The sequence below is a fragment of the Peromyscus maniculatus genome, chromosome 9, assembly GCF_049852395.1.
Source record: "Peromyscus maniculatus bairdii isolate BWxNUB_F1_BW_parent chromosome 9, HU_Pman_BW_mat_3.1, whole genome shotgun sequence".
Taxonomy (NCBI): Eukaryota; Metazoa; Chordata; class Mammalia; order Rodentia; family Cricetidae; genus Peromyscus; species Peromyscus maniculatus.
The window spans coordinates 9105443-9131754 of record NC_134860.1 but is presented as its reverse complement, the minus strand read 5'-3'; the positions used below and the strand labels follow the sequence as shown (position 1 = coordinate 9131754).

General features: G+C 47.7%; 1 protein-coding gene across 1 annotated transcript in view; it reads right to left on the bottom strand.

Annotated features, from left to right (window-relative positions):
• Positions 1-17232, bottom strand: part of Drgx (dorsal root ganglia homeobox) — a 34074-nt gene extending 16842 nt beyond the window's left edge. Inside the window, exons 1-6 of the mRNA XM_006976722.4 lie at positions 17000-17232; positions 16472-16590; positions 12678-12775; positions 11351-11452; positions 8117-8295; positions 7919-8031 (exon numbers count right to left, since the gene is read on the bottom strand). Coding sequence (XP_006976784.1) covers positions 7919-8031; positions 8117-8295; positions 11351-11452; positions 12678-12775; positions 16472-16505 — 526 coding nt within the window. The 5' untranslated portion in view covers positions 16506-16590; positions 17000-17232. The remainder of the gene's footprint in view (positions 1-7918; positions 8032-8116; positions 8296-11350; positions 11453-12677; positions 12776-16471; positions 16591-16999) is intronic.
• Positions 17233-26312: the final 9080 nt, after the last annotated feature.

Genomic DNA, 26312 nt, shown 5'->3' with positions numbered 1-26312 from the left:
ATTAAGGAGCATAAGTAACCTAGTGATGGTTTAATGCAGACGGGAAGGTAGTATGGGTTATACACAGACACGACACCGTTTTATTGAAGGGACTTAGTGTCTATAGACTGTGGTGTCCATGGAGGATACTGGAACCAATCCTTATCAGAACAAAGAACAAGTGTGCTAAGATTTGAGGTAATCATGGCTAAGCAAAGCTAAACCAAAACCTGGATTAGAGATTCTAAGAAAATAAAACCAGCCAATGCTGGTGAAGATTCGGGAAAAGCAGAACAAATATTCCTTGCCTGTGAGAATGTAAACTGGCGAAGCCACTGTGGAAGTCAGTACAGATGCTGCTAAAAGAAATAAAATAGAAAGATTATAGGGGAGGGTCCACCAGAAGAACTCTGTGTGAAAATGCCAAAGGAAACCCGCTACTCTGTAAGCTAATGGTAAATAAACAGAGAGGCACAGATCAACCTCTTTGTGATAATAAATGCAGAAAGCCTAAAGAAAATATTAGCAAATCAAATCTAGTAATCTATAAAAAGGATAACATGACACATCTAATTTGGGTTTACTTCGGGAATGTAAACATTTAAAAAGCCAATCAACATAATTCATCATATTAACGCAAAGAAAAACCATGGGACCATTTCAGCAGCTGCTGAGAAAACATCTGATGAAGCTCTGCGTCCACTCTCAGCACTGATTTTAAAATCATGAACGAGGACAAGAAGGGGGTAGCCCCCTTTGATAAGAGGCCTCTTGAAAAGTAAAGATAAGCCAGGCATGGTGGCACATTCCTATAATTCCAGCATTTGGGAAGCTGAGGCAGGAGGATTTTGAGTTTGAGGCCAACCTGAGCCATAACATATGTGAAACTTTTTTCTTGAAACACCAAGGGCTGAGACTATAGCTTTGTGGTCAATCACATGGTTACTGTGGGAGACCCTGGGTTCTGTCTTAAGCACCACAAATAGTTAAGCAAATAAGGATCATAGACAGGATTGTAAGGCCTTGAGAGCTTTTCCAGGGGAGCAAGAATAGGACAAGACAGTTAACATCAACAGGACAGGAAGATGGAGTTGGGTGTGGTGGCACCCGACTTTAATCCCAACGCCAGGGAGACAGGTCGAGCTCTGTGAATTCAAGGCCAACTTGCTACATAGTGTCTGCAGAGTGAGATTTTGTCTCCAAAAAAGAGATGCAATATTGTCTGAGTTTGTTGATTTTAAAGGTCTACAAGAGCAACCTCAAAATGTCTACATCTAATTGGACAGAGAGTCTCGGAACTGAGGAAACCAGGACGTGATGACCAGTGGCGCTGGAAAGATGGTTACAGTAAAGGCTGATTAGCACAGCTACTTACGTGAGGTGTTAGCTGTAATCTCAACAAAACTTAGTTAGGAAGTCAGTCGAGCACAGGACTACCTGGTAGGGTCACTTCTACTCAAGATTATTTGAGAAGCAAAGACAGAAGGAGAACATAAGCCCAGGAGTTGAAGGTGGTGGAGGCAACATAGCAAGACTCTGTCTAGAAATAAAACAAGAAATTGATATACCAGGAATTCTAACCAGCAAATCCAGACAAGGAAAGGAAGAGTATACAAATATGAAAAAAAAAGAGACAAACTATACTTAGAGATGACCTTCTCAAGTATATGAGCTGTCACAAAGAATCTACAGCTAAACCTAAGTACACAGAGCAACACAGCCTGAGAGAGCAGACTCTCCCAAAATGCACACTGTGTGATTTATCTTCAGTCACGTGCCACTTAAAGATGGGAAGTTTATTCTGAGAAACACCATGAAAATTTCACCATGGTGTGAACGAACATCATGTGATGCACCTGTGATACGGTGTGTGTGTGTGTGTATGTGTGTGTGTGTGTGTGTGTGTGTGTGTGTGTATGTGCACAATTCAAATGGCAAAAACTACAGTATTCCAGAATGCCCACTTCAATGGGAAAGCTATCTCATCCTAAAAATCAGCAGGTTGACTGCATTTAGGTGAAGCAAGGAGATGTGACTTCCTTGAGGAAGGTCTCCTGTGATGCCACTGGCAAGCTTGCTGGACAGAGCATAATGTGCGTCATGAAAACTCTCTCCTGGCACACTCGATTCCGTGAATCACAGGTTAGAGGCATGGAGCTAAGCAGTTCAGTCCTCCAGGGAGCTCCTTCCTCGGCTGCCCTAGCCTCTCCAGCCCCCAGCAGGGCCTGCTCACCTGCAGCCAGCACTTTCCCGGAACAAACCCAAGTGCCACTGTGGCCGTTAATAACCTCTTCTATACTAATGAATCACAATCCCAAGGCTGTCCATTAAGACAACACAGAAAAATTCTTGATGTTGTCCTCTGGATACCCACTGCTGTTCTGTCAACCTTCCCTGTCCAAGCAGGGTCCTGTGACTTTCTATCAAGAGCCACGCTATGTGAGAGCCAGGCCAGCCTGTCTGACCAGTGTGAGTCCTCTCAAAGCATTCCATAGGCAAAGCACATGACCTAGAAAGCACCACGACACCGTACAAGAGTTGTTAAAGCCCTTTGACATTGTCAAAACTTAGAGTTATGGAAGATATGAGGCAAGGGTTGGTGGGAGGGGCATGCCAAGAACAACAAAGCTCCAGGACATAGAAGTCTCGGGAGCAGATTTTTCTGTGGGTCCGTAAGAGATGACCAGGCATGCCACAAGATGAAATCATAGGACTCTGAGCACTAGTGGCAGGCAGTATTCAACTCCCACGGCTGTCTATTGTCCTCACGCATGGCCTCCACATTCCATCCCATGTACACATTCCCCCGACTCTGCTAATCTGCTAACACACACACACACACACACACACACACACACACACACACACACACACACACACACAAATTTTTAAGGACTTACCAAAAAGGCTAGAGAAAGGGAGAGCTCAGGCCGCACCAGCCAGGCCACTTATTAGAATCCATGCTAGCCTCTGCACACTGACTAAGGAGGAGCGTGCCTGGGTTCAGGTTTCTGACTCTGTCCCTGGTGAACAGTTGCCTGGCCAGGGGAGCCAGCTGCTTCACTCTCAGATGGTGGCTACTCAGTGAGCCTGCAAGCTGGTCTCACACATCCCCTCTGCACACTCCTCAAAACTGCCCCACTAGAGGGTCCACAGGCTCCTCCCACCAAAGGCTGTCATCGTGGACTTTCTATATGCCTCTGTTTCCATCGCCAGCGTCCCCCAGCTGACCAGCACAACTGTGTCCTAGTGCACTGCGTCATCCCTAAGGTCACAACACCGAGCCTCCCGTGTATGCACCATAGCCCAGAAGCCTGCCTGGCTCCAGACAGCACCACCAGCACCAGAGGACAGAGCAGGAGGCATGGCATGCTTTCTGCCCTCACCTCTGGGCCTGAGACAGCCATCAAGTCCAAACTTCAGAAATGATGGGATGTAGGGATTTTTCAGACAGCGACCAATGTTGGCTTCTCCAGCCGTCTAGCCAAGTCCCAGGCTCTACCCTCAACAGGAATTTCCAAAGAGGCAAAATTGGTCCCTCTGATTTTCTAAGGAAGCCACCATCTAGAGTTACCTGCCTTGACTGCTTAGACTGAGCACAGCCCAGAGAATGGCCAGAAGTCCCTCTTACCTACATACTTTCTGGACCATCCCTCCCCCTCAATGACCTTAACTTTCAAAAATCAGGTGGAGATATAGCCCCATGGAATTTTCCACAAGATCAAAGAAAAAACTAAGCTGCTGGGGTCCAGTCTGACTTTCTTACTCACCAGGGAGGGATGCTTGATAATGGCTTTGCCTTAACAGTGCCCTTTGCCCACATCTGCTAGAGCCAAACATCTGCCCCAACACTGCCAGTTGTGAACAACTGACTTCCTGACCCTGAACTTGAGTTTTCTATTTCTAGAAAGCCGAGACAGGTTCTCTGAGCTCCTGTATACACAATGGTCTTCCCAACTGGCTGATGCAGTCTCTTGCTGGCCAGGGCCCTCGGACACTGAGTTCAAGCCCAAGAGAAGGAGACAGTGGACCCAGCCAGCATCTGGGGGTACAGGCAGTAATGGAAACTGAGTCACAAGCCAGGGCTCCTAGAACTCAACCAGGCCCTAGAAAGTGGGGCTCCTCTCCTGAGTCCACATGCCGCAACTCACTTCATTTTGAAGATTGAGGAAAGTCTGGGAAGAAAGGGGATGTTCTTTGAGAGTTGGGGATCTGACCTCTCTCCAAAGCATTTAACACACGTCCCACAAAACAACTGAGCGTTGAATCTCAAGAGTGTTCAGAAACCAACTTATAACAGAAGGACACATCTCACTCTGTATCCTGGAGTTACCCCAAACAAGTCTCAGGAGCTGCAGAGCCCACCTGGATCTACAGCAGACAGTGGTGCAGCCCTGGGGATTTCCAGATCAGAACCCGTCCTATCTGGAAGAGCTGTCACAGGAGGAAGTGACAACCCGGCCATTATTTCAACCATCCTAGCCCCAGCACACTAGGAAGCTATCCGAATCCCCTCCTTGCCGGATGCTGACCATGTATGTCACCACAAGAACTTAGCAGACAAGACTAAGACGTGAGCCTGCCTGGCCAACACAGAGGAGATTTTCAATAATTGTTCATTTCCCTCCTTTTCCCATGTGCCTGAGCTTGCAGAAAGTGAAAAAGCCAGGTGCTCAGGGAGGCCAAAGGGCGTGGGGCCACAGAGGGTGGCCAGGGAGGGCCCCGGGAAGGGGCTTTGCTGGGGAGGAATCTGAGGAGGAGAGAATAGGAACACAGGAGAAGAATTCAGAAAGCAGAGAAGACAGAGAGAAAAATCCTTCTCAGCTCAGCAGGGACCACAGAAGGGCAGGTCCCTAGTACTGCTCATGGATGTGCTGTGTGTTGACCCCCAAAACTTCGGAGACAGCATTCGAAACACAAACTGTTGTGGACTGAGTGATTGTTCTCCCCCACATTCATGTGCTGACATCTTAACCCACCAGCTGACAATGTTAGGCGGCAGGGCTCTAGGAGAGACAAGGGCTGAGAAGAATGGTGCCCTCCTGAAGGAGGCCTGAGGACTAGCTCACTTACTCTTTCTGCTGTGTGTGTAGCCCAGAGCCAGGCCTCAGTAGAGACCCGTGCTGCTGGAACTCTCACTTCCAAGCTTCTAGAACAACAAGAAACAAATGTCTCTTAACTAAATACATCATAGTCTACATCAGTGGTTCTCAACCTTCCTAAAGCTGTGACCCTTTAACACAGTTCCTCATGTCATGGTGACCCCACACACACCATAAAATTATTTTTGTTGCTATTTCATAACTGTAATTTTGCTACTCTTATGAGTCATAATGTAAATATCTGTGTTGTCCAATGGTCTTAGGCGGCCCCTGTGAAAGGGGTCACTACCCACAGGTTGAGAACCACTGGTCTATGTGCTTCTTTATAGCTGTCCAAAAAAAGTAAGGCAGGAATCTTCCAAATAAAAACACATTTCCAACTTCTATAGAAAATTCAGAAATTCTAGCAAAATTATCCACTCTCCCATTTGCTACCTTCAGCTGGCTTGGTAGGCCACTGGCCCTCTGTGGGCAAAGCCTGCTGGTCTTTCTAACCCCACCTCACCTCCGCCCAGGCCAAATCTTAGAGTTCCTCAGCATCGTTCCTGCCATCACTGTCCCTAGGAACGCAGAATCTGTGTTTTATTCATGCCTGTCTTGACCCAGGAAAACGACAAATCAAAAGAGCCCTCTGCTTCCAGAACAGTAGGCAAGGGCTCGCTTGTCTCTAGGGAGGCAGAATGGGACTACACTGCTCAGTTGTCTCACTTTTTCCCTCTCCCTCTAGAACAATGGTTCTCAACCTGTGGGCCTTGACCCCTTTGGCAAACCTCTATCACCAAAAATATTTATATTATGATTCATAACAGTAGCAAAATTATTGTTGTGGAGTAGCAATGAAAATAATTTTACAGTTGGGGGGGGGGGGGTCACCACAACATGAGGAACTAAATTAAAGGGTTGCAGCCTTATAAGGTTGAGAACCACTGCTCTAGAAGCATCCTAGTATGCTGTGGGTCCACCTTCTCTCCTTACCTAATCCTGACCTGCCAGGAACAGTGTGCACACGGAGGACACTGTAGGCTCCCAGGCAGGCCCCTGCGGTGTGCAGAGATGGTGAGCACACTGTGATTCCTGCCTCCTCTGCAAGGCCCTGCCCACCCCAGGTCCCCCAAAGCAATGTCCTATCAAAGGAATTCAGTTCCTAACAAGGTAGGCACAGGACAGCCTCTGGGGGTGCACAGCCCAGTCCAAAGGGACTAATGAAGGGGTGCAAGGGGAAATGGAGGAGAAAGCAGGGAGGGAGGCAGATGTGTATAAACAGCTGGCCCAATCAGCAGCCCTCTGCCAGCCCTGCCCTCTACCTTAGGACACCATCAAGGTGGATGCTCCCTAAGACACAGAGAGCACAAACCTCAGCTGACCCCCCCTCCCTGCCCACCCACTGCTGCCGGACTGCTCTGCCCTTCCCGTCCCAAAGTTTAGCTCTTGCCTGCCCCACCCTCCCTCAGCCACTGCAGGCAAAGCTCCGCTGAAGGGTCCCATCTCTGCTTCCCAGAGAGAGAGACACCCCGAGAACTACAAGAAAGGAGAAATGTGCAATCGCTCCCACTTAGAGGGCTGGTGTGGAGGGAGCGGAACATGTTTATTAGAGGTGGCCGTTCGCGGCTGAACTGCCCCTCGCCACCGCTGATAGTGCTTTATAGACAGAGGGATGAGGCTTGCCCCTTTGTCGGGATCAGCCCCTTGGATAATGCCAAGCTCCTCTGGGACCTTGAGCTGGCTAAGCAGCCCATCTCTGTGCAGATTGCACACCCCTTATCTGAAATGCCCGAGACCAGAAATGGTTCTGATCTGGGATTTTTTTTTTAAGATATGGGGAATATTGAATATGCATAATAAGGTATCTTGGGGTTGAGCCAGAAGTCCAAACACAAAGTTTGTGTAGGTTTCCTGGGCATTTACACATTGAGCAGGAAGGGAATTTTGCACAATAATTTTAGTACCTCTGACTGTTGACAACCTCCTGTCACAGGAGGCCGGTGTGGAATTTTCCACATGTTGCATCACCTCTATAGTCAAGTGTGTGGTTCCGGAGCCTTTTATACTTCTCAGCTTCGAATTGGGATGCTTCGGCACAAGCAGCGGATATTGCAGGAGGCCTGTTCTCCGGGAAAAACCTGCAGCCCACACCCACATGCCCATCCCCCAGGCCTAACGTGACAAACACCGTGGGGCCCTCCCTCTTTCCGGCCAGCGCAGCAGTCACCAGATGACTAAACATCTCCAGCAGGGTTTTGTTTCGTGCTGTTTTGTTTTTGTGGACTGGGATTGAAAGACACTAGATAAGCCCCCACTTCTGGGGACAGTGCCCCCAGAAATCCCCACGGAACAGCCCGGCAAAGCCCTTTGCTCTGGGCCTGACCAAGCAAACTACAGTAGATGTCTCCCCTCTCAATACCAGCCACTGACAAGACATCGGAAGTCCTAAGGATTCAGACCTCTGTCCTGAGGAATCCCCGCGGAGCGCAAATAAGCAAGATGCACAGAACAGGTCCTTGGAAGCTGAGACAGCCATCCCTCCCAGACCTCCCCAGGAGCTCCAGATCAGCGCCTTCAACTATGACCAGGGTGAGGGAGGAGACTGGAAACGTGGCTGCTTCTGAGAGGGCTTCCTCTGAGAAAAGCCCTCTGTTGGGTGGGATGAATTAACATTCACCTACATTCTCAGGCTGTTCGAAATCAAACAGGACTTCAAGTGTGGAAATGGATGGTGACTGTGAGCCTGGCTGTGACTGATAGGAGCAGAAGGCTGCCCAGCGGAGACAGCGGGGAGGCCAGACAGTCTCCGCCCTCTCGACCATCCCCACCCTCCGCACCCGCCCAGCAAATCTTACCTTTCAGAGATGCCACATGTGACAGGGCCTGGGCATAAGTGGCTGTGTTCAGGAGGGTCCCTGGCAAGCAGGAGGGGAAGAAAGGCCCAGCAGGGCCCACGGTTCGTCCCAGGCTGGCAAAAACAGAACATTCCATTGAGGTCTAGCCTGTCTACAGAGCTACCCCAGACCCATCGTCCATGGCCCAGCTAACCTTACCTCTGCTGGGCCTCCAGGGCTTCCTTCTTGCTCCGGGCCTGGTCCCCTGGGGGCGGGGAGTTGATGTTCCTCACTGGTGGTGGTGTCACCTCTGCCATGGGCTCCTTGGCCCCTGGCTCCTGGTCAGACGCCCCTCTCTCCGTCTTCCTCCATTTGGCTCTTCGGTTCTGGAACCACACCTGAATCCCCCACAGGAAACACACCCAAGGGAGGCAGACAGTCAGCCAGGAGGAGCCAGCCGTGACCCAAGCACGACCCCCCAGGAGGCCCATACCAACACCCTCAGTTCTCTGCCTCCGAACTTCAGGCCACAGATGGATCAGCTGAACTGCCTCTGACAGGCACTTTTCAAGAGGAGTAAAGAGCAGAAAACATCAAGGGCATGGCCCACAGGAAGGGAAAGCGTCATCCTGTAGGAGTTTGCAATGCTCAGTTGCCTGCGAGAACCTGAATTTGATGTGAAAAGTTTTCCCTACAGGGAACACGGTGAAAGCAATTTGCAAAATGCTGTTCCGGGGGGCTTCTCGTCAAAGGAGATACACCGCACCTTCCAGCAAGCTCACACCTGGGCTCTGCCCTGAAGAATCGTCCTGCAGGAACCTGTTCCTGACCGGCCACCCACAGCACCCAGGAGCAACCCTCCCTCTGGAGTCAGCGTGGCTTAGAAAATCTGAATCTTGGTTAACAAATGTGGGCTGGGGTCCTCAGCAACCCTCAGAGATAAATAGTCCTGTCACCCCCATTTCACAGACAGGGAGGTTCACTGGCCTGCTGAAGTTCATCCAAGTGGCAAACTGAAAAGCCACAACAAGAAGCCCAGTGGCTTGGCTCAGGACTGTGGGCCACACTTTTGGGAAAGAGGGCAATGCTACCACCCCTAAACATTGTTGGAAAGACAAAGTTAAATATTTCACAGTGCCTGGTGTACGGCAACTGGACACTCAGTAAAGATGGGCTACTGTCCCATCTACGTTACTACTTTATCCTTAGGTGAGGAGAAGGTCTGTGTCTGACCTTGACCTTGGTTTGGTACCCCCTTAGAAATCAATCGGTGTCAGGTGATTCCTAAGTCTTGGGAGATAATACACACACACACACACACACACACACACACACTCTCTCTCTCTCTCTCTCTCTCTCTCTCTCTCTCTCTCTCTCACACACACACACACACACACACACACACACACTCTCTCTCTCTCTCTCTCTCTCTCTCTCTCTCTCTCACACACACACACACACACACACACACACTCTCTCTCTCTCACACACACACATACACACACACACACACACACACACACACACATTTGCCTGATAGAATCCTGGAGTTCCAGCTCAAGATGGTCACAGAAGGCAACAAAAGCCCACGGATCTTTTCCCAGAGAAACCACCCCCTCCTCACCTTTTCTCTTCTCAGAGATAATTTCTGTCTAAAAACTGGGTTTGGCCAGGCTTCTCTCCAACTCCCAGGGACAACATGCCAAACCCCTGGCCATGGAACACTGGAATGGGGAAAGAGCCTGGGTCCTTGAGGCTGAGCCCTCGGCCAGCCCACCCCATCTCTTAATTTTCTTTCTCCTTCAACTGAGTTTCTTTCTTTCTTTTTTTAATCGTGTTGGCTTTTAATTGCACATATCAGCAACCATTGAATAATGATTTTATCTATATTCTAAATTTAGGGCAGTTAAATGCAAAGCAAAATGCAGACACTTTCTTGTGTCTTAATTGAATGAAGGTCACAGCTATAACAACATTTAATTGAGCTATTTTTCATTATCATATTTTAATGGCTTTTCACTGACAGTTCGCCTGCTTCTGAGGAAGGAGCATGATGGAGTCGTTTATTTCCCTATTTAGTTATTGTTGGACAACATCAGCTTCGATTAAGACCCTGCTTTATAGAACATTAATCATATTTGAATGAGCAAGTGGTGTAAGTGTAAACACATCTCCCTTCCCGCCACCAAGGCTCTTGTCCCCACATGGAAGGCGGCGAAGCACAAGCTTGGCTGCCATTGTCTGCCTGCATAATAGCCAACAACAGCCTGGACAACACTTCTCCGCTCTAATTGTCACCACCCTATCTTACCCTTGCACCTTTCAGGGACAAGTTATGATCTGCTACTTCTGAATGCTCAATAATTGTGTCATTTATCTCAATTTGCAGTTCAGTCTTTAGGCAGCTATTGGCAAGCTGGCATTAAAAAAAGAAACTATAGACGGGGTCCGGGCCAAAGAACATTTTCATTCCCAAATAATAATCAGTTTAATTTGCCCGCATATGACCAATGATTCATGTTCAGATTTAATAATCAGGATCACATAATCTGATTATAGGGGAAATAATTTGTTTACAACCCCCAATTTACTGCTCAGAATTCCATTATCTCTCTTCAGCCATTGGTTTTTAAGAGATACTAACATGACCCAGGGGAACAGAAAGCAAACTATTATATTTCCTACAATTAGATCTTTGCATAGTCTTAACCCCAAGCTCCTACATAAAAAAGAACAGAAACAGCATGGAGGAAACCCCATAAATAAAATGAATATATAATTGTGCTCACAGAATAACTGGCCTGGAGAGGCAGCCCTGTGAGTCTGCCTCCCGTACTCACTAGGGCACGGCTGCTGGGCTCGGTCGGTCGGCACTTAAAAGCAGCTTCCAGAAAAGCATTGCAGCTTCGTGGCCGCCACCCCAGCCCGCCAGCCCATATCTGCTCGGCCCTTTCGCTGCTGCTGTTTAAAGATTTTTAAATTGCACGTGTTTTCCAGGTCCACTTTGCTCAAAGAGTCTGTGCAGGGGAAAAGTTGGGCATGATGCAATTTCTGGAAAGCAGATCCTGCCCTGTTTCCCATCTGAAAACGTGGTTCTCTGCAATTGACCGGCCTCACCCTGGAGCGGTCAGATTTGCTTTGCGAATAGCATCTCAGCTTTTTTTTTTTTTTTTTCCAAAGCAAGGAAATGGATGTGCATTGATGTAATTTAGTACCTTAGAGACGTGGACAAATTAGTGTAGAACATTATCACTAGTTAATTATGAATGACCGATTAATCAACCTAATCTAATATTCCACATTATGTTGATGTTATTAAAGTGCATCATGAAAATGACAGATAGTCCTCATTTGCTTTCTTTGGCCAAATGTGCACTCTGCAGTCATGATGTCAAAAAAAAAAGTTTGCCAGTTTTAATATTAGAGAGTTAAATAATTTAAAGGAAGGTTTACCTGCACTCTGGCTTCTGTGAGGTTTATTTTCATGGCTAGCTCTTCTCTGGTGAAGACATCGGGATAGTGTGTTTGGGCAAACACTGCCTCCAGAGCTTCCAACTGGTAAAGGAGAAAATGTTTATTGGTGAGAGGCTGCGGGTGAGGAAGAGGACGTTGCCAGGGGTGGTGAGGAAGCAACTTTGAAGATCAAATCCAGGAAGGAAATGAGGAAAAGAGCTGTCTGAAAAGATTCCACAAAGGCCTGAAAGGAGGCCCAGCCAGTAAAGGCCCTTGGCCCGAGCCTGAAGAACGGAGCCTGATCCCAGAGACACTGTGGAAGGAGAGAACCAACTCCTTCAAGTTGTTCTCTGACCTCTTCATGTACACAATGGCATGCGTGTGCACATAGGTGCATGCACACACGTACAACACATATACAATAAATAAATAAAATATAATTTTTTTAAAAGATAAGGAAAATTCCACAGAATGACGATTTAAATCCCAGTTGATTTCATAGCCCAGGCTACTGACAACCACAGTGTGCCCTCCGTGGGACATAGAAATAGACAATAGACATTTCTGTGTGTTTACATTTCAAGTTTATCATAGGGATAAAGAGTCGAGGGTAGCCTCATGAATAGAGTAATTCCCGTGGTGCCACCGCGGGAGTAGAAAAGACTGTCCACGTATGGAACCGTCGCTGAGTCAGCCCCACAGAAGCCTCACAGGAGTGTGGGAGTCACCTCCGCTCTGCTCAGCGAGGAAGCTGCTCTTGGAACACTCAGCTCTGGGAAACCAGGAAGAAAAGTTTCAGCCAGCAACTCCCAGCCAGCAACAGTGTCTGCTCATGAGTCAACCTTGTAGTCAGTTTGCCCATCTGTCTATTTGGGGATAAGAATGCCCAACCTGAGGCAGGGTGTGGCGGTGCACACATTTTATCCCAGTACCCGGGAGGCAGAGGCAGAGGCAGGCAGATCTCTGTGAGTTCAAAGCCAGCCTGGTCTACAGAGCCAAGTTCCAGGACAGCCAGGGCTACACAGAGAAACCCTGTCTCGGAAAAAAAAAAAGTCCAACCTGCATTCTGCTGACAGGGAAATGTGCCTCAGATAACCTGTCTAAGATACGTCAAAAATTTCATATCTGCTTCTTTTACTGATTATCCAGAGTTACAAGGCCCAAGTTAACTATCCTTTCCCCAGGCAAACGCATAAGTTATTCAAGAAAACAAAGACCTAGTTAACTCAACAGTTGGTCTCCTTTTAAAAGACAAGGGAGAAGGCCTCATCTGTGATGTGGGGGGAGGTGGGAAAAACTGGTTCTCACATGGGGAGTCTGTACTCACCTGCTGAAGGGTGAAAGTCGTCCGGTTCCTGCGCTGTTTTCTTCGAAGAAACCCATCGTCGAAATCCCCTGTGGAGTGGTTGCCAAAAGGTGCCGTGCCTGCAAAGAGTATGGGGTCAGTATGGACAGCGAGACCAGGTCTTCAGACCCTCACACACACAAACACAGTAACCCCCTTCCACCGCCTCCCCAGAGAGCCCATCCTTCCAACGTGGTCCCTATGCTCTTAGAAAGACCCTTCTTCTTGCTACCCCCAGCCCTGTGTTCCCACAAAACCTTGGACTGTAGAAGCAGGCTTCCCTACTGCATAGGACAATGGTGACCTTAATACCCAAGACAGTGAAGCCCACTCCCAGTGAAACTGTGCTCTAAGTCAGGAGGGGTCAGTGGCTTGAGTGAACTCTGGTCCTCGCCTGCCTTCCCACCCCTGGCTGCAACCTGTCCCTTATCTGCTCACCCCGTACCTTGGCCCCTCCCACGGAAGCCTGAATTCCTCCCTTGCTACTATAACCACCAAGGGCTACAGGATGGGGAAGAAAGAAAACACCAAGAGCTGTTCACACCACTTTCCTTCTAGAAGTGCAGAATTCAAGGAGATAAGGAGTTTATAAACGATTATTAATTACTGCTGGTCACAGCTCATCAGCACCATGGCGGATCTATTACATAGACACCCACTAACAAAAGGCCTGCACCAAGCCAACTTGCTAGGGCCACTCTCCAAGGGCACTCCACCAGGTAACCAGGCCTCACACAACATCCTGCTGTCCCCACTTCCCTGGAAAAAGACACTGTTCTCGACAGCAGCCTCCCGTACTTATGATAAAGCCAGAACAGAGTCTGGCCCCAAACGTGCATTTGGGTCGTTTTCCAAATGTGCACTATTTACTTGATAGTCCACAATGGCTTCTTAGGAAAACAAATGGGTAGGCTTCCATTAACCAGTGCGCATTTCACCTGCCATGGGCCCCGCTGTCAGAATCACCAAGTGCTCAGGACCAGTTCTCAGGCCACAGCGTCCAAGCAGCATTCTTCACCAGCACCTCCGCCCTGGAAGGCCAAGTTGTCCAGACCTTTTCATATCCCGTCCACTACAGAGAGTCCCCCTGAGTCATACTTAACCCTACCTGACCACATGTCTTGTCAAAATACTGCCCCCCTTCTCCACTAGAGCTTTCTCCTGCCGTCTTCCTGTCCAGATGGCGTTCCTTCTCCAAACCCTGGTAAGTATTTCTCTTCATCTCAGCAGACAGCGAAAGGGACTGCTGCAAAGCAGTCTTGTTTCCATCACTTTGCAGGAGGCCATGCTGTCTCTTTTTGAAGTAAAGTATTTGACTGGTAGGCACGGCACACTCTCAGACTTCCTGGTCACTGTCTCCCCCAGTCTCCTCACTTACACCTTGCTCCGACCCTGCTCACAATGCTTCCCAGCGGAAGCCTGCAAAAGCTGACCTCACCAAGCCAGAAAGACAAAGACTGACCACCTAAGAATAAAGAAAAAGGGATGAGAGCGGCCTTCTTGAAAAGAACTAGACTCCTCGATAAACTTACACGCAGCTCCTCAAATAGAATATAACAGGACAATTAAAAAAAAAAAGACTCATTGCTTTGTCCAAAAAACTGCATAATGATACCCAGAACCGATAAATTGTAATAAATTGTGCATGTTCATTTATTATTCATTTGGGTATCAATTGGTGAAAGTGTATCAGAAGGCAACTGAATAGTAACAGTCAAAGATTTAAGTGCACAGGTTTTTAATCTATGAATACAGTTATGAAGTATGCTGAGAGAGAGAGGGAAGAATGCTCTTGGAGATGTTGCAATTAAGAAATAAACAAGAAACACACAAAAGCATCCATCAGCAGATAGATTCTGCAAAAAAAAAATACTGGAATACTACACAGCAGTCTAAAAGAAAATAAGTAGATCCATATACATATGCATGGAAAAAATCTCAAAGATGAGACACTACAATCTCGGTGCAAATAAGACATAACAGACGTGAGATGAAAGGCTCATGTGACAGAATCACAAGAACCACACAGCATCGGATGCCTTTCAGGGAGGAGAGGAGGGCTTTGCTAGGCAGTGTGTGGGTTCTTGTTCTGAAAAACCCTTGAGACCCATGCAGCACTCTCTAATTGAATCTGAACAAAGTATCTGAGAAGTAAGGCTGCATTCACGCTTTGCTTCCTCCTTTGTATCTCCCTAGGTCTGTCCTTGGCCAGTCTCAACTTTCCCATCTTCAGAGCATCATCCTACTCCAGCAACACTGACCTACACGTAAACTCCCCTCCTGAAAAACTGGCACAGATCTATACCTATAAAAGTCTGAAAGGTGCTTAAAGCTTCCCTCTTCTTCTGGTCACATCAGTCGGAGTCAGTGTCAAGGTGAGGCCTGCACAGAGCATGAATGGCAAATGCAAGCCCCCCCCCCCCCCAGAAATAAGCAAAGAGCAGTAAGCAAGTCAGAGAGAGAGCCTGGGCTAGGGTGGTCTCTGGTCTAAGTCACCCTTACAAACGGGTTCCCCATTGGGTCACCAGAATGTACACAGCTTGCTAAATGCCCAAACCTCTTCCTTTCTCGCTTGACAATAGCCTGGGCTGGGAACTGGCAATCAGTGCTGAGATGCGGAGTCCACAGCACATAGAAACTACACACCACTAACCAGTAGGGTCTCCTCCAGTCCTGGGCCATAGTTATCAAGGACTGCACCTTTCTGACTTGAAAGCCTCCCTGCCCGGGTCTTTCCTGGTGTTGAAATGCAGGCATGCAGAGCTTAAACACTGCTTCCCACCAGCTTTCCTTAGCAAACTCTGCTGGATGCTTAAGGGCTTTTATAGAGAAAATGAAAACAGACTCTCAGATCGTGGCTGAGACTGGAAACTGCGGAAGGTAACCTACAGCAAGGTGGACAAGTGTCCCAGGGATATACAAGTTTCAGGGTCTCAGGGCCACATCATAAGCCAGAGTGCGAGGCAGGGAGAATTTACCCTTGGGTCCCCTGGGCCCTGGCTTAGGGACACCCAGAGATTCAAGCTCTTCACTTCTCACCATCCCTGTCCCATCTAACAACTGGGAGCAGAGACCACACACGGAATAGGGAAGGACATTTTTTTTTCTCTAAAGTCTAAAGACCTTAAACAACCAGACCCTGGTCCTGGGGGCTTGCGAGAGTGGGCATTTGTGGTCAGAAATTCAGTGAATCGCTGAGAGGAAGCTATGCCTAGATACGCCGAGCAGGTAACCAGCACAGAGCTTGCCTCCAGGGACAGCTTTGCCGCTAGGAACTGATATTAAGTTGTCCAGAATTTTGTGTGAGATCCCGGAGAACTCTCGCCAACGCCCAGGGTGAGGACAGCCTAGCCATCGGGGCCCTTCCTGGCGTGCGGTGGAGCCTAGGACGCAGCGGGCAGTTCAACTCGCCTTGGCTTTCTGGGATGTTAGCAAAACACCGTGAAAGATTGATGCGGGCCCCCTGGGTGGAGGAGCCCCGATTAGAGGCGTGACACCAGCATCTGTGCTGGGAGGACCAGGCGTCCCCGAGGCACCCATAGCCCCGGGCAGCGCACGATCCAGGCGGAGAGGGAGGTGGGAGGCAGGTGGCACCCGGGCGGAGGGATGGAGCTGGGTGTAGGGAGGGGGCTAAGGGCGCCCCTAAGCACCACCATGCGGCTGCCACCTCGCGGGGCGAAGACCCCAACACCCATCAGTCCTGCTGCGGTCCCGGCCGCTTTTGGCTGACTTGGCCTGGCCAAACAGTCCGGAAAGGGAAAGCGGCGTTTACTCACCCTCAAGCTGTGGCGGGCAGTGGAAATAAAACATCGCCGACGGTCGGGTGGGCCCTGACGGCTGGACCAGGGCTGGTGGTGGCCTGGCAGACCTGTGCCTGTGCGTGGCTCCGGCCTGGCTGCAAAGCAAACAGCAGTAGAGCCTGAGTCTCCTGCCCGCGCACCCCGAGGATCACGGGGAGTGCCCCTCCTACAAAGCCCTTCCACGAGCCCTTGGCCCCCTGGGGCCACCCCGCGGGAGTGGGGCTGGGGGGGAAGTGGTTACACCTCCAGTCCCAAGCCGTGACCCTACGCGTAGGTCCTTTCGCGTAGGTCCGGCTGCTGGACAACCGTGCCCTCACCAAGCTGGGCACAGTCTGGCTCCTGGTTCTCAGGGGTCCCGGCCGCAAGCCCTGCACTTGGCCACCGCAGCGAGGTCAGGCGATCGCGCAAGGCCATCTGCACACGCAGCAGCTCGGGCCAAGAAGCTGGTGGAGCCCCAAGGCCCAGAGCAGGGAGCCGGGGGAGCGGATCGGGAACCCTGCCTACCTCCGCGGGAGGCGGGCGAGAAGGCCCGAGTGTGATCGCCTCTGGTCCGCACGCGGGGCTCGGCTGGCGGCGGGCGGGGCTTGGCGCTGCTGGCGCCCGCAGGACCAGAGAAGTGACTGGGGAAGTGGCCAGATGTCTTGCTGTCTGTCTACAGCGCGCGCCGCCGCTCAGCACTCGCCTTTATAATCTCACGCATAATTGGCCTTAATCTGATTATTTCCAGCGCTGTCTACAGCGAGTAACTTGGATAGGTCTATTGGGCCTTACAAATGGCCCACGTGGTGTAAAAAAAAAAATCCGTCACTTCTCAGCAAACATCAGGAATCTTTTTTCCTCTTTTCTTTTAAAAGAAGCTAGAAACAACAGCTACTAATATCATCCCCCCCCCCAAAGAGATTATGTTCTAAACACTCGCCCCAACCCCACCCCTCTGGGTCCCTTCGGACTCAAACCTTCTTTCTCTGAGTGATATTGGATTTGGGCTCGCCCTTGTCAGAGGCCTGGCGACTCCTGAACTGCAAAATTACCAAAGCGCTGCTAATTGTCGCCGCCGGATGGGTTTTGGGGGTACTCTTTGCACACGGCTTTCCTTTCCAAGCGATCGTACAAAAGGAAAGTTTGATTTTGTTCTCAGCAAGGGGTCCCTGAATTTATGTTCGCTTCTCCCTGCAAATGATATGCGGTGGGACCCTTCGCAATTACTTTTAAAATGCATCCGAGGCAGACACTCAGCGGAGAGAGACCGCCCTTCTCTCTGCCTGGGTGAAAATTAAACTCTAAAGTACCGGGTTGAAATTTTCAAGTCAGGGGCGCGGGATTGGATCAAATCACATAAACTGCAAAAAAAGCAAGTCTAATGGCGCATAATTGGTTCTGTAATAGCATTACACCAGGATAATAGCCCGTTACGGCCCCCTGCACTATTAAGTGCTTCCCTGGCGGAAAGCCTTTATGATATTAAAGGGGGAATATAATGATATTTTGGTTATTAAATGCGTGTAATTAATTTATGCACCACTGAAAATAAAGTTGGTATTATGACCCACTCAAGATGCATCAGAAAATGCGAGTCAGACAACTGTTGATAAGTTCTGGTGTCTATGTTCCGTCTAGACTGCCGATTTTATTTTGGGAGGATGGCTTCTTGGACAGACTGCATAAATTGAATATTTTATAAACATTCTAATGCTGCGTTTGAGAGCCTTGGCGAAGCGGTGGGTCGGGTCCCTGCCCGGCCTGGGATCCAGCCTTGATCTTAAAGACACAGAGCTTTGGAAACAAAAGGCCTGGCGGGCCCACTCGTGGACAAACGCCCTGGGCGAATAGCGCGGAGCTGGAGAACTGAGTGCTGAGGCCCTGGCCGGGCTGTGGACACCCCAGGGACAACAGCCAGGAAGAAACCCTGCGCCGCTCTGGCCGAACCTCTTTCCCTGAAGCGGCCCTTTCTCGGCTCAACCGCCCCTGGCCAGAATCGGACCTGCAAGGAGCAAGGAAAGGCTGGAAATTCCTTCTCGGCTTGGAGCGGCCAGACATCGCCGCGCCAGCTCTCCTCTAGGGCCACAGACTCCGAGAGTCCCGGCAGCGGGCCCGGGTGGAGAGCGCCGGCGAGTCGGGTGGGCCCCCGCGGCAAGCGGGGCAGTGCACAGTTTCGAGACCAGGAGCAGACCTTTTCTCCGTCCCAGGCCACTGCTGGCTCACGGGCGCCGGCTTCCCTCCAGGTCCGGTTCAGGGAGCATCCCTGTTCTCTGCAACCAGTTCCATGAGGCGAAGGCCCCCTGAACTCCGGAGTCTGCTGAGAACCCCCTCGGATGCCCTCCTGTCCTGGGCTGCAGCTTCCCGCCGGCTCCCTGTGCGCTCTGGGAGTCGAGAGCGGGGGAAGCGAGGTGAGAAAGGGTTCCCTGCTAGCTCCGCTCAGCGCGCACTTGCGTTATTCAAGGGAGCCTCGGCCCCAGGAATCTAACGCCGGCTGCCGCGTTGGCCCCAGAAAACAGTGACTTCCAAGCTTCGGATCACCTCCCTGTTGCTGACACCGAACCACAGAGGTTCCTGTGAAGCCCAGACCTGTCCCGAGTCTGATCAGACTCGTCCGGGGTGTTTGAGCCTCGCTCCGAATCAGCCGACTGATCAGAACCTTGGACAGCGGCAAGCGTCCCCACGCTGCCCGGCGTTCTGCTGGCCACAGAAGCCACCAGTCCCCAGGGCCCCTGTGGGGTCCTACACTGCGCAGCATCAAGGCCCGCGCAACCGATTCCAGGCGATCCTAATTCTCTCTCAGTCCAAACCTTCGAAAGTTATTTGGGACGCGCACTTAGCGCTGGGAGCAGGAAGAGAACTCCCGACTCTGCAGTCTCAAACGCACGGCTCCTACCCGGTGGCTACAGCTGAGAAACAACCCATGACCCCCTGGCCTCCCCGCCCGGCCCTCCCAGCGCCCCTTGACGCGAGCCTGGCCACGTCCTTGACTGGGCAACCAACCCAGCTCCAGGAAAACACCCACCTTGCGAGGAGCTCCAAGCCAGCTCGGGACCCTCAACCTCAATTCGCCCGACGTCCCTTTTCCATATCTACTAGGCTGGGCTCGTTCCTGTGGCAAAACAGAGAATAAACAACTAACCAAACAACTGCAGAAACGAAAAAGCTACAGCAAACTTTGATGACGTGAACCCCTTTCCCCCAATTGCCTCTGATACTCGGGGCCCTGGAGAAGGTGACTGACAGATATTCGTTATGATCTCCCCTCACCAAAAAAAGAGGAGGTGGGGGTATTAGCTAGGAAACTCTTATTTTTCCTTAATTCTTGTGCAGTAAAATGTATTCCCCAATTAACCAAATTTGCCGATCTGTCCCGCTTGGACACTCTGATAATTTACAACCTAAAAGTGTACTTTCTTTATCTAAAGACCAAGGTGACTGCTTTTAATTTTCTCTAACCTCTTTACACTTGATGTTCACCAGACTCATAATGTTAATTGGCTTCATATACGGATCATCAGTTTAATGAAGAAATAAATCCTGTGTTGCTTTATGTTTTAACAGTGATTGCTTTAATGAGGAATGTGACGTGTTCCAAAATCAAAGCTGCAGGAGACATTAGATGGGGCTTCTATTAGGACAGAAATGCTTATTTAAAGTTGAAACACGGGGTCATATTTCAACATTTTTCTACTGGGGCCCTCCCCACCCCCACCTACCTGGGTTGCTTCCAGCCTCCACAAGGAGACACTTCTGTGGTCCTAGAGGCTCCTTCTCATAATGTTTAACTCCATCAGCTTCACGCTGCATTCCCTATAAGAATCATATTCTGGTTATTGCATAGGGCATGCTAGCTTGCTTACCGCTTGTCCAGCAGGGCATAGAGAAGCCAGAATAGAGTGGGGAGTTCAACTTTCAAGGTTGTTCACGGTTTTTAAGTAAAGGAGGAAGAGAGTAACACACACACACACACACACACACACACACACACACACACACACACAAGACTTGTGTGCAGATGTGTTGCAGAGGCAGCTTCCCGGTGCAAATGTAGTCATAGCACTTGAAACCCAAGTCTGAATTCCAAAAGGCAGACAGCTCCCAGATTAGAGGAGTGGGCTGCTGATGACCCGGGCTCTGCGGGGGAAGCGCTGGCCCCCCACCCAGAGGGTGGGAGCTTTACATCCCCTATCAATTAATAGAAGAGCAAATCTGCTTTCTCTAATGTGTGTTTGATTTTTCTAATTTTAAACTGGTTCTATTGAAGGGAAAACTGCCATTGCAGAAACACTGAGAGCAGCAATAACATGCTGGAAATGGGAGCATCCTACCTGCAAGCCCTCGATTGTTTGCAGTTATGTTGTGAGTCATTTTAAATTGATTCCTGGAAAGAATCCTATATCCCTAGAAAATGGAGGAGTTCGGGATGCTGGCTTGAGCTCTCCACCACCATACACAGCTGGGCTTCTTCCCGTGTGCCTGCCCTGTTGAAGGAAATTCAGGGAAGCACTTCTGCGCACATCTTGTGCTACCTAACCCATGAGTATACACTGGACCTGTGTACTGGACCTGATTGTACAACTGTGCTCAGGAGGGATAGTCCCAGTTTTCCTTTGAAATTTTACCTTTAGCAAAACCAATTCCAGCAGACACTGCTTAAATCCATAACAACGGGAGCAAATAAAAATACTCCAATAAACCAGGAGAAAGAGAGAACACCTGAACTCCTAACTACTTAGTTTTGGAGAGTCCAAGATATTTGTGTTGTTATTTGGATGATAGTTTTAGAAACTGTGTTTTGGTGCTATTCTGAGTGAGCATGCCGCCTGCACTCCGGAAGGGAAAGAAAGCTCGGGGTGTGTTTAATTGTGTATTTAGAGAGAATGTGTCAGTCTTTCTACTTACAGGCAAAGGTGGGGTCATTTTGTAGTTTTGGAAATGGTCAATAAAGCTTGGGTTCGCTACACATGGTAGAATACACTTTTTAAAACAGTGCCTAATTGAAATTCTGAATGAACAGTTAACTTTTGAACAGGATGTGTGAGCAAAGGAAAGGATTAGTTATGCTTTTTATTATCTTAGACATTCTTTGTAACTCACACATTTATCTGTCATGTGAGAGCGATAAAGCCGTTCACATGCAAACCAGGTTCTAATAACCTCCTTTGCCACGGTCCAGGACCACAGGACCACAGTGATGTTATATGGTTCCCAGGAATCTCACAGCTCAGCTCTAGCTCTTGGCCTTGGAGAGACCAAGGCCTCCAGTCCTCAAATGGAAGAACTAGGGCCATGGCTAGTTCCATTTGCTCTGGTCTTCAGAAGCTGAGGGAACTCATTTTCTGACCTCCGTGGCACATTCTGTGAGTGGGACAGCAGTGCCTACCTCCAGTGCTAATGAGAAGACCAAAAGCCCATACTAGAACATTTTCAGAACCTTCGACCTGTTCTGTGTAATTCTGTAGGGTGGGAATGTGCCATTTGACGTTTATACAAACCCCACAGAATGTCTCGCACTGAGTACAAACTGTGTTGTAAGCCCTGGATAATAAAGATGAGTCACCATAGGGGCAAATGGATCCTTCTAGTGTTAAGTATCAATTATAGAAGAAAAAATTTGTCAGGGCAAGGGGGGCATAAGGGAATGCTCCTTGGTTTCTGTTTAATTTTGCCACTTGTAGAAAATAGCTCTAAAAAATAAAGACTGTTTTTTAAAGTTTTGAAAATACATATTATACGTAACGCCCAGTACCCAGCAATCACTCAGTGAACAACATCATCATCGCTGTCATCATTTGTCATTATTCTGCTACAATGACAGTGTCTAACTTTCCAGGCTACAAGGGGCCTTGTTTCTAGAAAGAGCTACACAGCTTTGGGTGGTCAAGATGACTCCTGAGTCTTCTGTGGTCTCCAAGATGAGTTTCCCATGGGCCAAGGCAATGGTCTCCTGGAGAAAGCACTACTGTGTCTTCTCAACCTGGCCCTTCGCTTGTCTGCCATGATGGATCCCTCTATTTCCTACTTTCCACACTTAATTACATTTGTTCAGTTTTACTTGGCACGTCTATTTGGCTAGAAAATCCAAACAAGGGCCTTTGTGTTGGGTTCAAGATGTTCTATTTGGCAATAGAAGTGTTCTAGAAGTATGCATTGATGCCCTTGACCTAAGTATGGCACCTCTGCATAAATACAGACTTCGATGTTTTGTAGGCCTCTGCTCCAGCATATGACCTCCTTACAGACCATGGGACACTCATGATTTCCATACTGATAATGACCTCTTGTCAAATGTTAGGATAGGAATTGATTATGTTGAGGGAGACTGTGGGGCGTTTACCCACCACCCCCACAGCTTCCCAGAGTTTTCTTGAGTGCGAGCAGCAGGAAATATTAGATAGAAGGATTTATAGCGGAGAATGTTGCGGAGATAAACAGATAGAAAATAAAGGATAGCCTCGAGAGGGCCTGGAACCTATTCCAACGGGCCCCGACTGTCTCTGGCCCAGGGTTTTTATAGAGACGCCAAGGGGGTGGAGCAAAAGACCTCCTCCCCCAGCACAGCCAAGTGCAGACCATCTCAGACACCTGCACTCAGGCCCGTGGTCCTGATCATCCTCTATTCGGACCTGCTGGGTAAAGCCACGAGGAACCCCAGAACGGGCTCCCACAGGTCCCCCCTTCTTAATATATAAAAAAATAACTATTAATGGCTTACAGCAATCTCCATAGCTGTTACACCTCCCAGTATGGGAGTAGAGGATGATATAAATGGCATTTCTCTTTTGAATTAGGTCCAAGGTGACCACAGCAGTCTTAGCTGCCTCAAGCCCTTTCTAAACCAAAACTCTTAAGGCGACTACAAACTTAAAGAATCCCTTAGCTTCATCATTACCATTAACAGGTTAACATAAATATTGCTATACATAGTCACAAGTCTCTCAATCTTACAACTCAAAGCAAACTCTTAACAGAACCATTAGAATTAGCATATATGGTGCTAAATATAGTTAACAATTTTCTCTGTCTTACAACTTTAACTCAGTCATTTGAATTTTCTTGTTAACAGAACATAGGAAAAACTTCGATGTATCCACATCAAACTTAAACATTTTCTTAACTCCACAAAACCAGGGTGCATTAATATCAATAGGTTTCTGCGAACATAATTCAATCTCATAACTCCTCCTTTTCTTTATAATTTTTTAAACAAAGTCTCAAACCTAGTTAGAGGAACCCAAACTTATCTGTTTGAACAGTTCCATTTGTAACACAAAACCAGTTCCATAAGTAATTCCATTTTTACATAAACAGTTCCACAAAACAATTCATAAATCTCCAGTTAATAAAGCATATACGCATACACAAAATTGCATCTTGATTCTAAGTAGAAATACATTTCTTCATTTAAACAGTTTCATTTTTAACCCAATTCCAGAAAACCGTTCCTAGGTCATTACTATAAGTAAGCTCAAAATTGTCCCATTGCAATGAAATCTCTATTGTTCATTTCATTTAAGTACCAAAATTCAAATGATAAATATTGGTACTAGTCTTCCAAATTTGAAGAAATCCATAACCAAAATGTTTTTGTAATTTTATCTCATTTTAAGTTCAAAAAGTTTAAATAAGAAATAAATTCTGGTATCAGGCTTTTACTTCCAAATATGAAGAGACTTTTTTAACCAAAACTTTTTGCAGTTAATAATTTTTGTTCAAACAAGCGTCTCTGCAACTTTTGTTCTCACAGACAGACCTTTTTAGTTATAGTAAGATTTTAAACCGCACCGTTTTTGCTGTTAGCTCAGGTTTTTCTGTGCTGCGTTGATATTCCACGGATCTCAGCTGCGGATGCCTTGTGCTGGTTCTGGCGTCCGCCCTTCTTAGCTTCTTAGCGGTTTCTGGAGCTTTTGAAATCATTTAGACTGCCTACTTTGCAGTCTACTAGGACACTATCTCCTGTGTCTCAGGTGTTTTCACCATGTACATTAATAGACTCACACTTAACATTTACACTTTTTCACAAACTCACATATAACATTTTTTTGCCTTGCAAAGCATTTAGACTCATATTCAACATTTACACGTTTTTACAAACTCACATACAACATATTAACATCTACTTATTTATACTTTATAGAACTACTTTAGCAAATATATTTCCTATTAATTCTTATATACTTATCTTATTTCTTATTTAAACTTACATTTACAACTAGCATCTTACAAGCTTATTACATGTCTTAAGACTACCTTAGATACTTCTTACAAGCTTATATTCTTAAAGGAACTCTATTGATCTATTTTACAAACTTATATAGGCTACCATTAGCATATATCTAACTTAGCAAACACCTAAAGATTTCTTAACACAGATCTAACAAGACAGAATTTTACAAACTCACATATCTTATATTCGTCTCTCTACTTCTTACTCTTAATTATTATCACCATCTCTATCAGAAAGATTCTCTTAACTAGACAGGAAGTACGTACATCATTTCTAAAGTTTACAGTTTATAGTTAGCTTTGTTATAAAGCACTGGGATTTAGTGAGTGTTGTCATTATAGAGTTGTGATACTTGTTGCTAGGGGATTGTAACATTCTCAGGACGAAGCCACACCCCAAAGTTGCGAGTTCTCTCAGCAGTTCCGGACAGGCAGAGATGCACTGTCAGCGGTAAACGGTTTTTTAACTAGAGGCTGTCCCTTCACCCAAATTCATAATAGCTCCCCTAAGAACTTCAATTCAAACAAACGTTTCTATTACAGCAGTACTTTTGGTTTGTTCTACTGAAAAACTTTACGCTGAGGGTGAAATTATCATATTTAGCTGCTGTAAAGCTCTTCGCCAAAAACTGCACAGCCTATTAGGTGGTATTTTAAGGATTTTAAAGTGACTTGTTTGCTCTTATAGGTAGCTTTTTGTCATCCAACTACAGTAAAAACTTTGCACAGCTATTAGGGTAAATAAGGCACTTTACCAACGGTGCCCCAAACCACGAAGCACCTAGTTCCTTATCCTTTCAATTTTTCTTTGGAACTGACACTTAAACACCCTTAGACGACTTTTCCCCTTATTCTTTTAAAAGCTGTATTTTAATTTTAGAGCTGACAAAAGTGTTTCAGGGCAATGTTGCCATCTTTAGCGGAAAAACTACCTTTCCCAGAATGCATTTCCCTTATATCAGTCCATAATATCAGTCCCTTATATCATTTCCCATATTTCTTTTCGGGTCTGAGAGCCAACTGGTTCTCTTTTACTAGACTTGCTTACAAATTCTTGCCCGGGAGGTTTGAACAAAGTTTTTTGGCTTTTGCAATGGGAGATTTGAACAAGCATTTTACATTTTCAGCTATGGGATATTGGGAGGTTTCTATTCTCCTCAGCTGGCATTAACAGGTGTCTCTCCTTCATCAGACACTGGCTCCCGAATCAGAACCACACCTGCCTCGTTAGCGCGCATGGAGGCTGGCATTTCTGATAGCAACTTTGCTCGGGGCTTGTGCTTGTCTTAGCCAGTCAGTGAAAAACAAGATCATTTACAACAGCTTTTCCATAGCTCCTTCAGAGATTTTTTCCCACTGATTTTATTCTCATTTTGCTTGTTCCTTCCTTCCCCGATGCAGAGCTTCAGCTATCTGTCTGCGGCTCTGTACCTCTGCTAGCTGCCTTTGGAGGAAGGGGCTTTTTTTTTTCTCCCCCTGAATCTGCCTCAAATTCTAGCAGCTTTTTCAGGTCATATTTTCTGGGGAGGATTATGTCTGGTCTGTTTCTTCAGAGTCTTTCTCCCCGACAGTTCCCAGTTTGGTCTCAGTTTATCCCCTCTACCCCAGAAAC